This window comes from Primulina eburnea, chromosome 6 (genome assembly GCF_022965805.1).
Source record: "Primulina eburnea isolate SZY01 chromosome 6, ASM2296580v1, whole genome shotgun sequence".
Classification (NCBI taxonomy): Eukaryota; Viridiplantae; Streptophyta; class Magnoliopsida; order Lamiales; family Gesneriaceae; genus Primulina; species Primulina eburnea.
This window is the reverse complement of record NC_133106.1, coordinates 30,639,757-30,657,816: the sequence shown is the minus strand read 5'-3', so window position 1 is coordinate 30,657,816 and position 18,060 is coordinate 30,639,757. Positions and strand designations below refer to the sequence as shown.

At 34.3% G+C, this 18,060-nt stretch overlaps 3 protein-coding genes across 6 annotated transcripts; 2 read left to right on the top strand and 1 right to left on the bottom strand.

Annotated features, from left to right (window-relative positions):
* The first annotated feature begins 2,950 nt into the window (after positions 1-2,950).
* Positions 2,951-5,211, top strand: LOC140834194 (eukaryotic translation initiation factor 5A-2-like). The gene is made up of 5 exons (XM_073198885.1): positions 2,951-3,212; positions 3,947-4,069; positions 4,159-4,215; positions 4,304-4,378; positions 4,762-5,211. Exons 1-5 carry the CDS (start codon positions 3,090-3,092, stop codon positions 4,861-4,863), a joined length of 480 nt encoding a protein of 159 aa, XP_073054986.1. The 5' UTR covers positions 2,951-3,089; the 3' UTR covers positions 4,864-5,211.
* Positions 5,212-8,437: 3,226 nt separating this feature from the next.
* LOC140834193 (probable WRKY transcription factor 3) lies at positions 8,438-11,883 on the top strand. Its single transcript, XM_073198884.1, has 4 exons — positions 8,438-9,007; positions 10,045-10,661; positions 10,748-10,906; positions 11,274-11,883. Exons 1-4 carry the CDS (start codon positions 8,573-8,575, stop codon positions 11,551-11,553), a joined length of 1,491 nt encoding a protein of 496 aa, XP_073054985.1. The 5' UTR covers positions 8,438-8,572; the 3' UTR covers positions 11,554-11,883.
* Positions 11,884-12,453: 570 nt separating this feature from the next.
* LOC140834192 (uncharacterized) lies at positions 12,454-16,401 on the bottom strand. Of its 4 annotated transcripts, none has more exons than XM_073198881.1 (10): positions 15,988-16,401; positions 15,363-15,734; positions 14,981-15,064; positions 14,453-14,896; positions 14,230-14,371; positions 13,980-14,142; positions 13,767-13,892; positions 13,382-13,576; positions 13,092-13,214; positions 12,454-12,796 (listed from the first exon to the last, which is right to left on the bottom strand). In XM_073198881.1, the coding sequence occupies exons 2-10, from the start codon at positions 15,637-15,639 to the stop codon at positions 12,680-12,682; spliced, it is 1,671 nt and encodes a 556-aa protein (XP_073054982.1). In that variant the 5' UTR covers positions 15,640-15,734; positions 15,988-16,401; the 3' UTR covers positions 12,454-12,679. The 4 variants fall into 4 exon arrangements, with proteins under 4 accessions (XP_073054982.1, XP_073054981.1, XP_073054984.1 ...); XM_073198880.1 differs by having other exon boundaries at positions 14,981-15,067; positions 15,988-16,400; XM_073198883.1 differs by having other exon boundaries at positions 14,230-14,365; positions 14,474-14,896; positions 14,981-15,067; positions 15,988-16,400.
* Between the last annotated feature and the right edge of the window lie 1,659 nt (positions 16,402-18,060).

Below are 18,060 nucleotides of genomic sequence, written 5' to 3'. Positions count from 1 at the left end.
GATGATTGGAGAGTCATCATGTGTTGTTGGTCCCAAGGATTGAAAATTTGTATTTTCTTGCTAATCAGTAGCCTTAAGCTACTCTACGTTATCATCAAGCCTAGAAATTCTCTTATCTAGTGAGCTTCAAGAATGATCCGAGTCTCAGTCAATTCCTGAATTTGATTTTCTTGAGCTGTCATATGTTAGTGTTTCTTCGGAGTCTTGATCTTTGAATAATGCCTGGACATTATGTTGTTTGCCCATTTATGAAACTTCTTTAGTTGAATATTAACTATGTTTTCTACTTCCTGCATGGCCAGATTAATACCCCTTTGAATAGCTGACAACGGCTTGGACGGTTCAATAAAAGTGCATTTTCCTTTATCTTTGGAGTCAATCTGAGGAAGGCCCGGTTCATGAGAAACAATGTTTGTTTCAACTATTTTGATGTCGGGTAGAACCTTGTTGATCGGAACGGTTGGGATGTGAGTTGGACTGATAGGTTCGTTGAAGTGCTTTTATCAGTTTTGTTTTCTTGTTTCTTTCCTTCTTCCGAGGAGCTAGTGAAAAGAATTGGGTGAGTGGTAGCTTCTCTTTGATCGAAAGACTCCATTTGGAAACAATCTGTCATACATTCGTTGATCCATGTGTTGGAGCCGAGATTTCTTGGACGTGGGACTGTATTGGAGGACTGGGGATGGTCATGTTGTGAATATCATGCGAGACAAATGGATCCCATCGATCGTGATCAACCTTGGTTCCCATGGTTTGAGCACTAGAAGAGACGTACATGGATTAGTAATCACCAGTGAAGCGAGCACAATATTCAAAATTCCTGCCCGAGTCACATAACATAATAGATCCCCAATATTCCCATCTCACATCTTGCTCCGGGTGAAACATGTTTTTGAAGTACGATTCAAAAGGACAATACTAAGTGAAGAGTGGGTATAAAATTTATATTGTGTTACACAACCCGTTTATAAACCAATCAGATTCTACGACATGTAAAATTGGTGGCGATTCATTTGGTATTTGTCTATCCCACCAAAGATTCTATCTTTTGGTGGCAAGTTTTTCATAACATTATTCCTACGGAGGCTTTAGGAAAACATCATGTGCGATTATCGGGTTGCTGCTCTCTTTGCCATAATCTTACAGATTAAACTTGTCATGCCCTTTTCTATTGTCTAGTTGTGTGTTGTTTCTGGAATGATAATTATATTTGGGGGAGTTTTAAGAAGATTAAGGGTCATGATATAAAGGAGATATGTTTGTGGTTGATGGCTCGTACTACTAGGGAAGATTTCAATGAGTTTTTGTGCCAGGCGTGGTTGGTATGGGGGTGCTAGGTGTTAGGCCGTTCTTGACAAGGAGAACCGAGAGATGAGACCTTCAACTTGTGCATCTTCTTACCTAGAAGATTATCGCCATGCCGCTAGCGAGTTCTCCAATTTCTTGACCTCCTATCTGACAGTTTGGCAGTCCCCGGCGGAAGGATATCATCGACTAGATATTGATGCTAGCTTTAATGATACGATTAATAGATGTATCTTAAAACGTGTGTTCTGAAATCACAATGGTCATGGGATGGTCGCTTGTGGTCAAACTTTACCAAAGCCTGATTCCATAGTACTCGAGGAATTGTTTGCAATAAGAGAAGGCCTGCTCTTTGCCCTTTATAAAGATTTCCCCCAAGTTTGCGTTTTTCCGACTCACTTTTGATAGTGCAAGCAGTCACACTGTAATCAAGTGATTTGAGTTATGTTGGTTATTGTGCAAAAGAGATAATTTCTCTGAGCTCTATTATATTGTCTTTCCATGCGATTGGATCGGCCAATGAAGTGGCACAATCTTTGGCCACATTTGTTATTTCTTCTCCTACATCTTTTCTTTGGGTGTCTGAGAATTTCTCTATGCTGTTAGAATGACTTGTAATACAAAACATTGCTACTCATCGATAAATATTACAAGTTTCTTGTAAAAAAAAAGCTTTATGACGAATGAAAGAAAATTTAGATTTTTATAAAGTGGAATTTTTAAAACTCTAAGAAAATATTTTTTATTCTACATTCGTATAATATAAAATTATAGATTAAATATTTAGATTTTTAAACTTGATAAAAATCATTTAAAAAAATGTAGAATAAGTACAACGAGGTACAATCTTGCACGAGTCCGCTCACCTTCTTCTTTTGAGTTTCCGCTCACCTAGGGGTGAGCAAAAATTCGGTTAAACCGATTTAACCGACCGAACCGAATTAATTCGGAAATTCGGTTCGGTTAAATTGGTTAATTCGGTTTCGAAATTTTCAAATATCGGTTAATTCGGTTAATTCGGTTCGGTTTCGGTTTTTGTAAAAAAATATCGGTTTAACCGAATTAACCGAATTATTAAATAAATAATTTTAATTTTATTTTATTATGTTTTAAATATAATTTATAATATTTTTATATTTAATATTGTATATTATAATTAATTTTTTTATGAATAAAGTGTTTTCTTATGATTAAAATAGAATATTAATTATTAATTTTATATATAATTTTTAAAATTTTAATTTTTTTAGAATAGTAATTATTATTTATATATATAATTTTAAAATTTTAATTTTTTTTTAAAAAAATCGGTTAATTCGGTTACCGACCGAAATAACCGATTTTAATTCGGTTCGGTTAATTCGGTTTTTGTGAAAATTCGGTTTGGTTCGGTTAATCAAAAAATTTTCGGTTAAATCGGTTTTCGGTTAATTCGGTTCGGTTTGTAACCGAATTAACCGAATACTCACCCCTACGCTCACCCCATGATGTAGATAATTTAAAAAAAACGTCACAGGCGGCTTAAATTGATAAACTAAGATATCCCCTCCAAGACAGCGTCGTTTTGACGCGATTACCTAGAAAAGATCTCGTCCGTCAATCGCAATCAACGGCTCTAAATCATCTCCCCTTCCCAAAAAGCCCTAAATTCTCCATCCCCTGCATCCACAATCCCTATATAATCACAACCCAGCTTTTTCGCTCTCAGCCCCGGCTCTCTGCTTTATTTAACCGATCCCTCTCTCTCAATCTGTGCAATCTTCTCCGATCGACCTTCGCCGCCGAGGATGTCGGACGAGGAGCATCATTTCGAGTCCAAGGCTGACGCCGGAGCATCGAAGACATATCCTCAGCAAGCTGGAACCATCCGTAAGAACGGTTATATAGTCATCAAGAGCCGCCCTTGCAAGGTTCATTTTTTTTCTCATTCGTTTTATGCAATTAAAGGTGTGAGTATCGTATTTATCTATTTGAATTTAACGTGTATGATTTTGCTGTGTACCCGTGCGTGTCTTTATTTGTTTTTTAGATCTGAGTAATTTATTTTGTTGTCTAATGATGGCGAGAATTATGTTGTTTTGTTTGTATTTGGGCTTTATGTTGTTTGTTAATGTTGGGTTTGAATTTTATGATTTATTTCCGTCAACAATTTTTGGCAAAGTTTTACGTTTTATTGGTGTTGTGGTTTGTATTACTGGATACGTACCTTTTGGATCTGACTCGTATGATCTTATGATTCTTCTGTAAGTTTATTCTCGAGTTTCAAATACTAGTTTTGAACACCTTATGTACTTGCAAAGTTTGCATCACAGGATTGACATAAGAATTTAGAGAAGTGGGGATGTTGAATATTGCATTTTTGGTAAAATCATTAGTGAAGGTTGACTTTTCGTTCCTCCTATGATATGAGGGGTGAAACCATCTGCCCTTCCCAAGCACTGCGATTAAGTGTTTTGAGAAACTGAGTAGAAAATTAGAAACAAACGAAATAATACACTTGCTTGTATGGAATAAATTGGATTAAAATTGTGGTTAAGGCCATGCATGATCTTGTTACGATTGCTTTCGTCACTTTCAATGTCTCTGCATTGGGTAATTATGTGGGGCATCTATTGAGTGCTTACTGTATGCGTATTTATTGCAGGTTGTGGAAGTTTCAACCTCCAAAACTGGGAAGCACGGGCATGCTAAGTGTCACTTTGTTGCTATTGACATCTTTACTTCTAAGAAGCTCGAAGATATTGTTCCCTCCTCCCATAACTGTGACGTAATCTTATTTACTTTGATTTTGTGCTTTTAATTCAATTCTGCAATTTGTTCTGGAGAGTGTTGAAAGTCATTTTTACTGAATTACAGGTTCCACATGTCAATCGCACTGACTACCAGCTTATTGATATCTCTGAGGATGGATTTGTATGTGATTGATTACGTTTTCTATTATTTTTATCACTTTATTATGCCAGCAAACATTTTGTAATAGCCTGATAATTAAATGGTGTAGGTGAGCTTGCTCACTGAGAATGGTAACACTAAGGATGACCTTAAGCTTCCAACTGATGAATCTCTCCTTACCCAGGTTATGTTTATTTCAAGCTGTTATTTGATGTCTTGGAAATCACTTTTATCAATGATCATACGTTTGATACCAAATTCTTTAGTCGGGAGTCGGGGCCATAAGTTTTGTCTTGCATTAACCTCTTCTAGGCTGGGGTCGATCAGATAAAGAAATTTTGAAATTTTATGTTTAATTTTTCTGTTATGACAAGTTTCACCTTCCAAATTCCATTCAATCATTCATATCCCCCCCTGTTGTGTGACCCTTCCTTTCCCAAATATCTGCGTATGTCCTTAATTGTATTTATATTTGCGTTTCCTTACTATCTTTGAACTCTAGTTGTGCTAGAAAATTTTTTATTTATTAATCTGTTAATAATTTTTTCTATTTATACTGACATACAGATTAAAGATGGGTTTGCTGAGGGGAAGGATCTTGTTGTGAGTGTTATGTCTGCCATGGGAGAGGAGCAGATCTGCGCACTCAAGGATATTGGTCCCAAGTAGCTTGTTTGCTAGCTGGGATTGCTCCATGGTTTTACTCTACAATGAAATAGAAGTTATAGTACAGATTTTAGTAAATGATAGGAGGACTATCGAGCCATCACATTGGTATGGAATTATCAGACCGAATTGACGATGGTTTGTGCCCTCGACTATTAGGTGACTACCTTTTTCGTATTCCTGGCTTCGTCTCGCGACCCTGCTTGTCTTTTTATTATATCCCTTGTTTTTAAATTTTTTTCCCAGAGCTGTTTGAATTTCAAATTGTTTATTATAATGTGGGGGAGTGAATTGGATTTGGCAGCAACTTTATTAGTTTTGTTGCATTGCTTGTTAATTATTCTCATGTTACATTTGTGGTTCCCGCCATATTTTATCGACAATTTAATGATATTTCTTATATTTCATTGATAATTATTGTCTTAATTTCCAATTTTGTGGGAAAAAAATATAACGAGTGTGATTTTGTTCCAAATCTTTATATATTACAAGTTTGGAGGGCCAAACGCCAGAAAAGTTGATAGAACATAAATTTCTCATGAACATTAACGCTATTTTTCTTTTGTATTGTATAAAGCTTTTATAACTTCAAATTATTTGAAGTTTTGTGAACTTCGTTTTGAAGGAGTATTTTAAAAATATTTTTAGAGTTTTTTCACTTTTAAAAATGTTTTTAGTTTTATAAATGAAAAATTTAAAGTTTCTGTTTAATAAGATTTTTAGAAAATGTTTTAGAAAAATGTTTTTATAAAAACGTTTTTAAAATAAAGCCATGTTTTTTTTATATATTTTTAAAATAAAAATATAAATTAAACGATAATTAAAAAGTTTTTGTAAAATATTTATTTAATATTTTGTAATTTATTTTTAGCAATAAAGTATTTTTTTATAAATAATTGTTCAAACACTTTTTCAACTCGATTAACATTTTTGTAGAATAATAATTATTCAAACACACATGTTTATCATTAATATAATTTTTAAAATGTGTGGCATTTTTGTAGAATAATAATTATTCAAACACACATGTTTATCGTTAAAATAATTTTTAAAATGTGTGGGATATATATATATATATATAGGATTGACCTGTTTCACAGATAAATATTCGTGAGACCATCTCACAAGAGACCTACTTGCTCATAACTTTATTCGTAAGATGAATCAACCATGTCTATATTTACAATAATAAATAATAATTTTGACATAAAAAATAATACTTTTAATATGAATGACTCAAATAAAAGATCTGTATCACAAATTAACTCATAAACCATTTTACAAATTTTTTTGTGTATATAAAAAAAACTTATTTGATTTATCTTGTAGAAGACAAATGAAGGATACTCGACCATATATATATAATATTTTAAAAAATTCTAACTATTAGCTTCCTGTACACATGTGTGCTTATATAAATATTTATTTTTAGTAACAACATATTTTATGATATATATTTATTTTAGTACCTAAATTTTTTTTATGTTTTATTTGAATAATTTTTGGCTTAATTGTTGATTACTGGTTTTGTGAGTTAATATAATATTTTAATTGTAAATTGGATTAACTTGTGATTAGACTCTGGATGATTTTTTTTTTCTTTTGAAGAATGACAAAATACTTTTACCCTTGGCTTAACTACACATGCTTTAGAGTTTGTGATTTTAAATCACAAGTTCCAAAATTGGGTTCATAATCCATATGAAATATGTTTTCTAAACCTCCCTCACTTAATGTATAGTAACAAATATATTAAACGAGTATGTATCTTTTGAGACAGATCGATCCCGTTTCACCTTAATACTTTTAATGGGCTGTGTGAGAGATCTTTCTACCACAATTGACTCGTAAGACGAACTATGTGAATTTTTGTGATATTGAATGTTACCCTCTTTTCATTTGGTGTTCTAGATTCATTGGTCTGACCAAAAAATTGAATCAAATCTGACTTAACAACCCGACAAATCAAGAAATTAAACAAATAAACCGATGATTTATAGGGAATAATGTTTGAGATTCGATGCCAAATCATGATAAATCTATCGGACCCAAAAACAAAAATTTAGACGAATGAATTATAAGACAAACAAAAGCATGAAAGTATATAATATTAATCCGACGTCGTTCACAGTATCAAACCAATTTGCAGGGTTATAATAGTCTATTCAATAATATTTTGACATTTATTACGTATGCGTCTATGTAATTAAATGTCAAAGCTGCCCCTTTCTAATCTTGATTGAAATCAGTTTTCACATGCCCAACCACTCTCGACGTAACTATGTTAGGAATTATGTTGTCCAAATTTACACACACACATATATAATATTTATTTATTTATTGAATAAAGAAATTTGTTTTAAAATTATAATTTATATTGTCAATTTTCAGTTGTCGAACACCGCTCACTTGTTTTTAATTATGGAAAATTAAAATAAAGTCTTCCAATTCTTAAATATAAGAAGAGAGGTTAACAATTTTGAATATTCCATGAAATCAAAATTTACTTTTCATTAATATTTAACCTTTTTGAGTTTAATTCCAATTCTAAAAGATGTTCTTTTTTAAAAAAAAAAATCACGGATATGTATATATAAACACACACACACACATTTAATATATGTACGTATATGTATGAATAATGTTTTAAAATTCCAGAAAGTTGGTTATGTTAAATTCCTGTAAATTTATTTTAATTAGAAATTTTACAAAATGTCAATTCACGTCTTATTTTGTTCGATCCTAAACTTAAGCATCGCCGTAAGTGTTGATACAATAATATATTATAAGTCACATCTGATTTTTCATATCGTCGAATATATAATCCTATGATCACATAATTCAAATGTATAATATTTTATCTATTACATGTATGTGCGCGCATATATAAATTTATATTTAATTGACCGACATTTCATCGATGTTTATGTAAGTATAAACGATAAATATGCAAGTCTCAATGGGTTTTTAGATGTTATACAATTATCGTGCATATTTATGTGATCATCGATAATGTGTTACTCACTCATTATATTAATAATTTTTATAATTTTCGTAACATTGAATAGATGAGTGACATCTGATCGATGTTCATATATGTTCATGTTAAGTGTGCAGTATATCAAAACTCTATGCTCATTGAATTATCAATTTTTTTTTTCATTACATTCAAAGTAATTCAATAGGTGGTTGATATTTAATCGATACTTACATAAATATGTACGATAGATTTACAACATATCAAATATATATATATATATATATATATATATATATATTATGAATATGTCTCTTGTGAGACGGTCTCACGAATCTTTATCTGTGAGACGGGTCAACCCTATGAATATTCACAATAAAAAGTAATACTCTTAGCATAAAAAATAATATTTTTTCATGGATTATCTAAATAAGAGATCCGTCTCACAAAATACGACCCGTGAGACCGTCTCACACAAGTTTTTGTCTATATATACACACATATAATAATAGTAGGGAGTAAAATGTAATATGTGATATCTAGATGTCCTTTTTGGCAACAATACAAGAAAGATTTAGCCAACGCCAAAAAAATGGAAACTTGACATAAAAACAGAGGCGACGACTTTTCTGAAAGAGCTCAGACTGAAACACAAAACAGCTTTTTCTCTGTGTTCCTGCAGACCTTTTCTTCTTGCACGATTGGAGGAACAAAGTCAAAGTCAAACTGAATCATATGGCGGAGCACAAACCTACACCGCCGTCGTCCTCCAATCTTCGGACCACCTCTGTGCGACCTATGGTTACCTTGCCCTCCACGAGCTCGATTGAGAATCTGTTTATTGGTGGCCCGGGGGTGAGCCCGGGCCCGATGACTTTGGTCTCCAGTTTCTTTGCTGAAAATGATCCCGACGCCGACTGCCGCTCCTTTTCTCAGCTTCTCTCTGGTGCGGTGACATCTCCTGCCGCGGTTCCTGATATCAGGCAGAGCTTTACTGCGCATCCGCAGCAGGCTGTGGGAGAGGCCAGAGGTGGAAGTGGTGAATTCAGGTTTCAGCAGAGTAGGCCGGCGGGTTTGGCGGTGTCTCAGATGGCGGAAGTCTTTACGATACCTCCAGGTTTGAGCCCCGCGAGCTTGCTCGATTCGCCGGGTTTCTCGTCGTATGCACAGGTACTTGTTTAGGCCTTTGATTTTGGTACAACATTCTTTTATTTAAAAACGATATACGTTTGCTGTGCTTGGCATGAATTTGATTTCAGTTTCGCTTTAATAAAGGCTTTTCATTAGTTATTTTATTGGTAAGGGTATATAGGAGATGAAAACATCAGAGATAATTTTAGCAAATGATTGAATCTGAAAGGGAAAAAACTGAAATAATTTACATGGAATGAAGATCTAGAGATTGGTAAATCTTCTTGATGGTTATCTTGTCGCTAAAGACTTGTTGACTTTTCTTATGAGCTACAGAAAAATACTGTAAACGCGGGAGCATATTGAATTCATGGAAATTTTTTGTGCCGTAGGGTGGAACCAAGTATTTATCTGCCAAAATATCGGGAAAGATTTAGTGGAAAAAGTTTCAAGATCAATAGATCTTTTGTTGGGTTGTAAGCCATCATTCTTATTATTAAATTACATAAGTTGTGTGGAATATGTCAGAACATGCTTCATTTTCGAAGATGTAACCTTATTGCAATCGTGGCATTGGTGTGCCGTTTGGCTCTAGGATATTTGGGAGTTGAGCATTATTATAAGTGGAGGGATGCAGGAATTTGATTGCAATTTGTTGAGGGTGCCTGTTATGATCCTGTCCTAAGACGTTTTCTATCTCACTAGATTCTTACGAATTATCTATCGGTCAATGAATCTTTATCTCCATCAACACGTAGATGAACGTTTCCTGATGATTCTACTGCCTAGGAGTGATTTATACTTGGGTGTAGATATTGGAATTTGGGGGACGAGGGAGAAATGGGAGAAGGGGGTGACTTGGGATTGACTGAATTGAGCCCGAAACTTGTGGTTCAACCCCTCCGGCCTCCTTATAGGTATTTGTTAATAGGACAGTAAAATTTGAGTTGTTCTGGGACGGTTTTTGATTAGTTTGTCTATAGTAGGTAGAGCTGGTATTTATGTTGATTTTTTGAGGATGTTATTAAATTGTCTTGCATGGTGATATTTGTTTGTGATTTACTCGATTGCGTCAGGGCCTATTTGGATCATCGCATCAACAAATCATGGCTCAGATTTCGGCTCAATCGCTGATGCACATCCAACCCCCATACCCATCTTTGTCCTCGGCTCCGGCTTCGTCACTTCTGCATTTGCAGCCACAATTTTTGCAGCAACCAATACCTCATATTTCCGATCCTAACCATATAAAGGAGTTGTCTGATGTTTCTCAGTTTGATCAGAAACCTCAGCCTTCTAACATCACCGTCGATAAACCTTCAGATGATGGATACAACTGGCGGAAATATGGACAGAAACAAGTTAAGGGGAGTGAATATCCTCGAAGCTATTATAAATGTACACATACAAATTGTCCGGTCAAGAAGAAAGTCGAACGATCCTTTGATGGCCAAATAACTGAAATCATATACAAAGGCCAACACAACCACGCCCCGCCTAGTAAGCGTGCAAGAGATACTGGAAACTCAAGTTCTGAAACAGGAATCGAGGTTCAAACAGGAAATAACAGGCCTAGGCATGAAGATGAAGTTATTCCAGATCATACATCTGCATCAAGTGACAGTGATGAAACAGGCGAACCTGAAAATAGGTTAGATGGAAGAGATGAAGATGAACCCGAATTCAAAAGAAGGTACACTGTTTTCCACTGGATTATGATCTTAGACTCGATTGTTCTGCATTTCCCCTGATAAGGATTGTCTGACTACACTCGTGCAGGAACACTGAGGTCCAGACATCAGAGCAATCATCAAACCATCGCACGGTTACAGAGCCTAGAATCGTAGTGCAAACAACTAGCGAAGTTGATCTTTTAGATGATGGTTATAGGTGGCGAAAATATGGCCAGAAGGTTGTTAAAGGGAACCCTTATCCAAGGTGAAATCATTTTTCGTTCATTACTTCTAATTTCAAAAACTCTAAATTCTTGTCAGGGGTCGAGCTCATGAAGCTCACGAGCCCAACATGAAGAAACTTGTGTTTGGGTCCACAAATTAATCATAAATCCATTAACTGGCTCACAAGCTCTTGAACAACTCAAGAGTTCGAGCTTGTCCAATAAACTCTAGCTTAAAGAATCTTAAGCTCGATTGAGCTATGGTGGAACCCATTCGACTCACCTAACTTGCTTTAGGACCAATTGAACCATTTTTTTAAATGTGTAGACAATTGACCACCTTTTGCTATGCTTCATCCACTTATACCGTGTTTGCGGCAACTTGACATAGTTCGCTCATATTTGCAGAAGTTACTACAAATGCACTAGTCCCGGATGCAATGTCCGCAAGCATGTTGAAAGAGCTGCGAACGATCCAAAAGCTGTCATAACGGCTTATGAAGGAAAACACACCCACGATGTACCAGCTGCTAAAACAAGCAGCCATAGTACCGCCACCATGGCCTCTCAGTTAAGATCACAGAATGCTCTAATCAATAGAGCAACATCAAACAACAGTATTGAATTCGGGAGCAACGAACGACAACCTGTAGCATGTCTCCAATTTAAAGAAGAACAGATAACGTAGCTTTCTTAAAAAATGATACGAAAAAGGATCGGGGAACATGAAAAAGGTGATGATGCAGCAGTGGTTGACTAGAATACTTTCTTGGAGGTCTGTTGTGCAATATTTGAGCTGTGTTTTTTATTCGGTATCGAGCTTACAGAAGATACAGAAACTAGGTAATACAAATGGTTTACACCACAAGATACAAAAAGCATGAGTTGGATAGGGTTGCTTGTATATTTAATGAATAGGAAACATTGGCGTTTGTGCTCTTGTATGTGCATTCTTTGTGTAAATTACAGATATTTTGTTGTGATATTGTTGCATTTGAAAATTAGTTATGGGTTTTTTTGTAGAGCCATTTACTTTTTTTTTAGTCTTGGAGAATGTCAATTTTTCTCCTGTGTTTTTGGCATTACTTTTGTGAATCTGAATGAAGTTGAATTACATCTAAAATAACATCTTGTGCGTGCATTTTGTCGGAGATTTGTTCGGTTTGATAAAAAATTGTCGGGACTGTTGCATTGTAATTGGATGGACCAGATTAGTCGAGATCGAAGGAAAATGTCACAAGGAAGTGTATCTTAACGATCGAATGGACCGATCGGGTCCCTCCGAGTGGAATACCACATCATAAGGTTGTGATCCCTCACTAACAGATGCAATATGAACCTCTAGATCACGATCAAATGGACTAGGTTCAATAGATTTCACAAAGTATTTTCGCCAATTAGACACTCCAACCAATCAAAAAACCCATCATTCTACCCGAGCATACAAGTACTTGCATATGTGTTTACCTGCATATTTCTCCTCTTTTCCTTTATAAAGTGTGTTCGAAATTGTTACTATTCGAATATCTTGTGATTTATAGTACTACTGTTACGATAAGAAAATCTGTATTCTAGTAGACGATTATCAAATCCCATGTGCCGTAAAATTTGCTTGAGATTGAGATTTTGGCGCACAACTTGTCGAAATGCTTTAAGAAACAGTGACTCGAAAGATAACAAATTAAAGAATCTTGAGGCCCTTGGGTCTCAAGAAGTCAAGATTTCCTGAAACTCAACTCCTTGCTTTGGCCCAACATATTCCAGCTGATTAATCTGTTTACCATTAGCAACAAGCTCTAGTTTTCCCTTTCAGCTTATTCATTACAGAGAGCAGTTGCAAGTGTTGGCATCAGTCCAAGATTTACAAGATCGATCTTGTTTAGTCGAACACAACACAAAACTTTCTCAGGCAGTTCCTCGCTCTTTTGTGCCTGCAAGCCATCAATCTTGTTGATGATAACAGATATGCCACTCAAATTTTTTATACATGCGGCAACAAAAGCATCATGTTTTGATTATTGTGTCACATAGGCAACCAAACAAGATATCTGACAGTCATTACTAGTTACTACCCTACAATTTTCTTCCACTAATTGCCCCAACTTGCATTTGATGTGAATCAAACGCATGACAATATGGGGGTGGACACTTCATGAATTATAATACTAAGTTATGCAGAATTTAGAGGTAAGAGATCCTTGGAAAGATTTATACTCAAAGAATCACCTGAATTGTTAGTCCAAGATCAAATATCCCATTTTTTAATCTTTCTCTAAATGCTTGAAGTCCTTTCCTACATATATAGCTGAACCGATGTACGTCAAGGTCAATCTCAAAGTAATTAGGTCCCTGCAAAAACAAGAGTCAACCTGATGTTGGACAAAGAAGCCAAAAACAAGAACCATTATGATAATACAATTCAAGCTAAAAATTTAACAATATATTTGCTAGCATCTTTCTTTGACCTTTTACTCTTAAGTTTGAAACGAGGATCTATACCGTTTTAAAAAAAATACCTTGTAGAAAGAATGCTGGGGACGTGAAAGCACCGGTTTATCCTTGTATGCTTGCACAAGCTTTCTTTCTGCAGAACTCAAGCCAAGTTCTTCAGGATTTATGGGATTGACCATTATCTTTAGCCTTTCTCTGTAAGGGACTACAGACTCCTTTGGAAATCCCTTCACCACTTCCATTTCATTTTTAACAAGTTTCTGTATTAATTTACCAAGTTAACACAGTCAACAAAATTTTGCAACTGTGCCAGAGATCATTCTCGCGCTAGCATTTCTTAAAAACATTTAATGAAGGCATAAAACTTGGACAAACCTAGGTGTTTAGAGTGATTATCAAAACAACATAAGGCGAATCATAATTTTTTGTGTAGGAGTTGATCGTTAGTACCTTTATACTTTCCACAAATAAAGGAGAAGTTTCTTTCTCGAAATTTTCCAACAATTTGAAATATATCACAAGGTTTATCCCTTCCCCATCACTATCTCCATACATGGTAGCAGGATATGCAGGAAGCTGCCACAAAAAACATCAGAAGTTGACATGTATTTTCTTTGACTACATGCAAAACTTTCAAAGTCAAAGATATAAATAACTCTTTGCCTGTATGTTAACGATGAGTATTGAAGGTACTTCACATTCTGATCCGAGAAAGGGTAGTTCAATGTGCTGTGCAATGTGATGTATCTTCCGAGGGGAGGCAAATAAATCAATGCCAATAGGAACGTATGGGCTGTGATTGGGAGCGGGATACTTCTTCTTATCTCTGCAGTCAAGAAAGCATGCTCGAATTACTAAGCCATGGAAAGAAACCTAAAAATCATGATGTTTTCAAAGTTAATTGAAAACACACCTGAAATAATTCTCCCCGCGTAGCTTAAAGGCAGAAGGTGGAACAGGGCACCAGCAGCATTGATTTGGCTTCTCCTCCAATGAGACTGGAATTAGGAAACCTGCTCTAGGGTGATCTAAACACCTCTTGGAGGAACCTGTAACTATGCTCATATTAATTTATTTCGGTCATCCTATTTGTCATTAAGTATACCGAATAACATTCATGTTACTAGTTATTTTACTTTTATGGAGATCTATCTGACCATCTTCATCATTATGCTTCCTCTTTACAGCAGTCACCATAAATAATGCCTTCTTTCGTATTGATGTTGATCCTGAAAATGCTGGAGCCTGATTTAAGTCCGACACATTCTCTGAAGAACGAAACTGCGTCAATGAATGGTCTGGTTTGCTTTCTTCATGTTTATCTCCGAAATGCTCTAAATCCACTATCATCCTCTTGGTGCAGGTTTCTTCAGCTTTTGCCAGGCATGAATTATGAACAATTTGTTTCTTTTTAATGTCATATTTTACGTATTCTTCACCACTAGAAAAAACTTCGGTTTTACAGCAATCTCTCTTTTGTTGATTGCATCCATTATCTGTGAAGCATGAGTTGCTTTCATTTTGAGTCACGGGGCTTTTTGATGTTCTCAAGGTTGCACTGTCTAATAATGTGAAACCATCTGCCAGCAAAGTCGAAAAGATTAGCAAATAAGAACTTGCTTGGTGGCAAATTGTAAGGGATGCATAAATTTATTCAAAACAACCTCCATCAACGCTAACAAAATCATCTTCAGCATCAGAATCAAGGACGCTTCGAGAATCGAACCATTCTTCCTCTTGCCGCTTTTCTGCTAAAAGAAATCAATAAATATTCTATCAGCTTAACTTTTAACGGGATTTATGAACTCCATTCATAAAGTAGCAAGAAACTTATAGCCAAAGTTTTCGACAGAATCACAGTATAAGTCATGTATTCCTTGTAATCTCTTGTCTGTGCCTCACAGTTCATATCTTTACTCTTGTATTAAGACACCCCAAATTATATAGATGGAAGCTTCAAGTGAATGCTAAATGCTCATAATATGCTAGTGTTCATTCAGCGTTCTTAATCAAGAAAATCTCAGATATAGGATTGAGTTTAGGTACCATTTGGGCCAACGTCTTTATGGTTCCTCTGCAACCGATCAGGCGGATGGAAACTGCAATTCGGCACCTGAGATCTCCTGGAGCTCGTCATTTCCCTGTTATGAGTGTCAGTCGTAACAAAATCTCGGAAAGTAAAGTCACCACTGTAAACTTCCCCATCCATATTGTGGCCTATCAAAGTTGATGGGGCGACCTTCCTGCGAAACTTGCATGACTTGTACAAGTACTTTGCCTTGGATTTCAGTTTTTTACGCGGCTTTGATGCACAGCCACCCATTATCGTAACTAAATTTCACAAAGCCAAGTAAATGCTTTCCTCATATCAGATACTGAATTCAAGAATTCGGTCGAAACCTTGAACTCCAGGCAGCCCTGTTAGCAGACATGTAATAGGATTTTCCATTGATGTAAGATGCTAATGAGAATCAAATACAATCTCTATAATTTTATTTTTTATCACCACAAGTCAAAAGAAATGCGACAATACTATTCTAACAGAAACGTTAGCATGAAAACAGGTCAAGAACTGACGTTTACAGCAAAAACATTTATCATATGCAAAACAAATTCACAGGCCTGAACTGATCAAGTTCAACAAGAACTGATTACTTCAAATTTGAATTACCTTAAATATCAAAGATGGAACATAATAAAATCAAGAAAACGGAATCTGCTTCAAAAGAAGTACAAAAGTGCGAGCTTCCCATAGCCTTGATGCATCAAATATAATATCTGCACAGCACTGCAAAAGAGCCCATAAGAAGGGGGGTTGGGGGGTTGGGGGGGGGGGGGGGGGGGTGGTTAGCTTATGTGAAAGCGTGAGTAGCTTGAAAATTTTCTCAATAAAAGGAACAAGTTCCTGAAAAAACACTGCCGAATTTTGACCAAACAACCCACCCATGAGAATTACTCCCCAAGGCAAAAAAGTTGGCGTCACATATAATTGAAGTTTACCAAAATAATAAAATACTTAACAAGAATTGAAACTTGGCCCTTCTCCTCGTGCATAATTTTAACGAACAGTTGGTGTATCATTTTCAAGAATTATACGTAAAAACTATGAATAAATAATAACATATATATATTGAGGAAAGGAACTTCAAAAATACAAAGAAAGAAAGAAAAGAAAGGAAGGTGCTCCAATGATTAAGTTATGTACTGTCGCTGTACTAATTTAATTAATACTCCAGTAGATTTTCTTAACAAAGGTGAAATCAAGAAGCAAAAGATTACTATAGTTTTAAGTTTTTTGTTCTATGCTTAAATTTTTTTTTCCAAATTAAAAATTCTTTTAAACTACTCATAATCAAATATAAATTTGTTATTGCCTTTTATTTAGAAGTAATTTAAAAACCTCTGTTTCATAATTTTTTTTTATAAAATAAAAACAAGTGCTTTTATATCTAACTTCATACCATATAATCAAGAAAAAAAACAGAAGTGTTCATACACCTTTTTGGGTTATCCATTTGACATGTAGAGTTGTCAAAATGAGTTGAGTTCGCCTTGTCCCACATTGCCGGTCGGCATGTCTCGTTGGTTATTTTGATAGTGCTACGCACATGATTTGCTCAGTATGATTTACTTGACTAACGTGGTTTGAAAGTTATTAACATACTAGTTTACTCAACGTGCTCCAAAAAATAATGGCTGTGAGTTTTCATATCATAAAAATAAATAGAAGTGTTTATACCAGACAATTATATTTAAAAAATTTTGATATTATTTTTCCATGAAGTAAGTTAATATTAAATTTAAAGTAGGAAGACCTTACTAACGCAAATACAATAAAATGTCAACCAGATACCTCAATGACATCTTCAACTTCGTTACATTTATATATTGAAAATTGGACATGTCCCATCAAACAATCGATATTTATATAAAATATCGAATTTATATACTTATATTTTTAACTTAATAATGAAATTTTAAATCAATAAATGCATTATTTTTTATTTAAATTGTTTAAAAAAATCACTCTTCAACGCACAAACATAAATAAATATAAATTAATTTAAGGACCTTGGTTGTCAAATCAATGTTAAAGACACACAGACACATTAATAAATAGAAATTAATTTATGGACCTTAGTTGTCAAATCGACTTAATTTAATGTCGATTAAGTTAACATGACAGAGATATTTCAAATCAACGTCTCAATTTAAGTATTTTGAAATCATTGGTTAATTTTATTTTTTTTTTTATAAATTCATCGATTTAACTACAATCTTATACAAATATTATTTAATATTACTTTAATTTTTGTGGTCCTTAAATTGATTTTATTATGTTATATTATATAAATGCTAATAAATGGTATCTGATATTAATATTTCACGATTTTCAAAGTTATGATCATAATTAATGTACAAAATGTGGGGGTCTATCCAAATTTATCAAATAATAAATCTATGTCCTAAATATCATCATATGTTATTATTTTATATAGATAATTATGGTATTGATATTATTTATCTATATTATATGTAATATTTAAGCAATAATATAGACAAAATAAATTCTTATTGTAATTTTTATAATCACCAATATACATCTCTTTCGTTTTTTAGTCTCTTGTTTCAATTTTTTTCTTGGAATGTATAATCATTTTATGGGAAAAAAATTATTAGAAATCAAAAAATTCTATATTTATTTTTAAATTTTCAATTTTTTTTTAACAAAAGTGCTTATTAA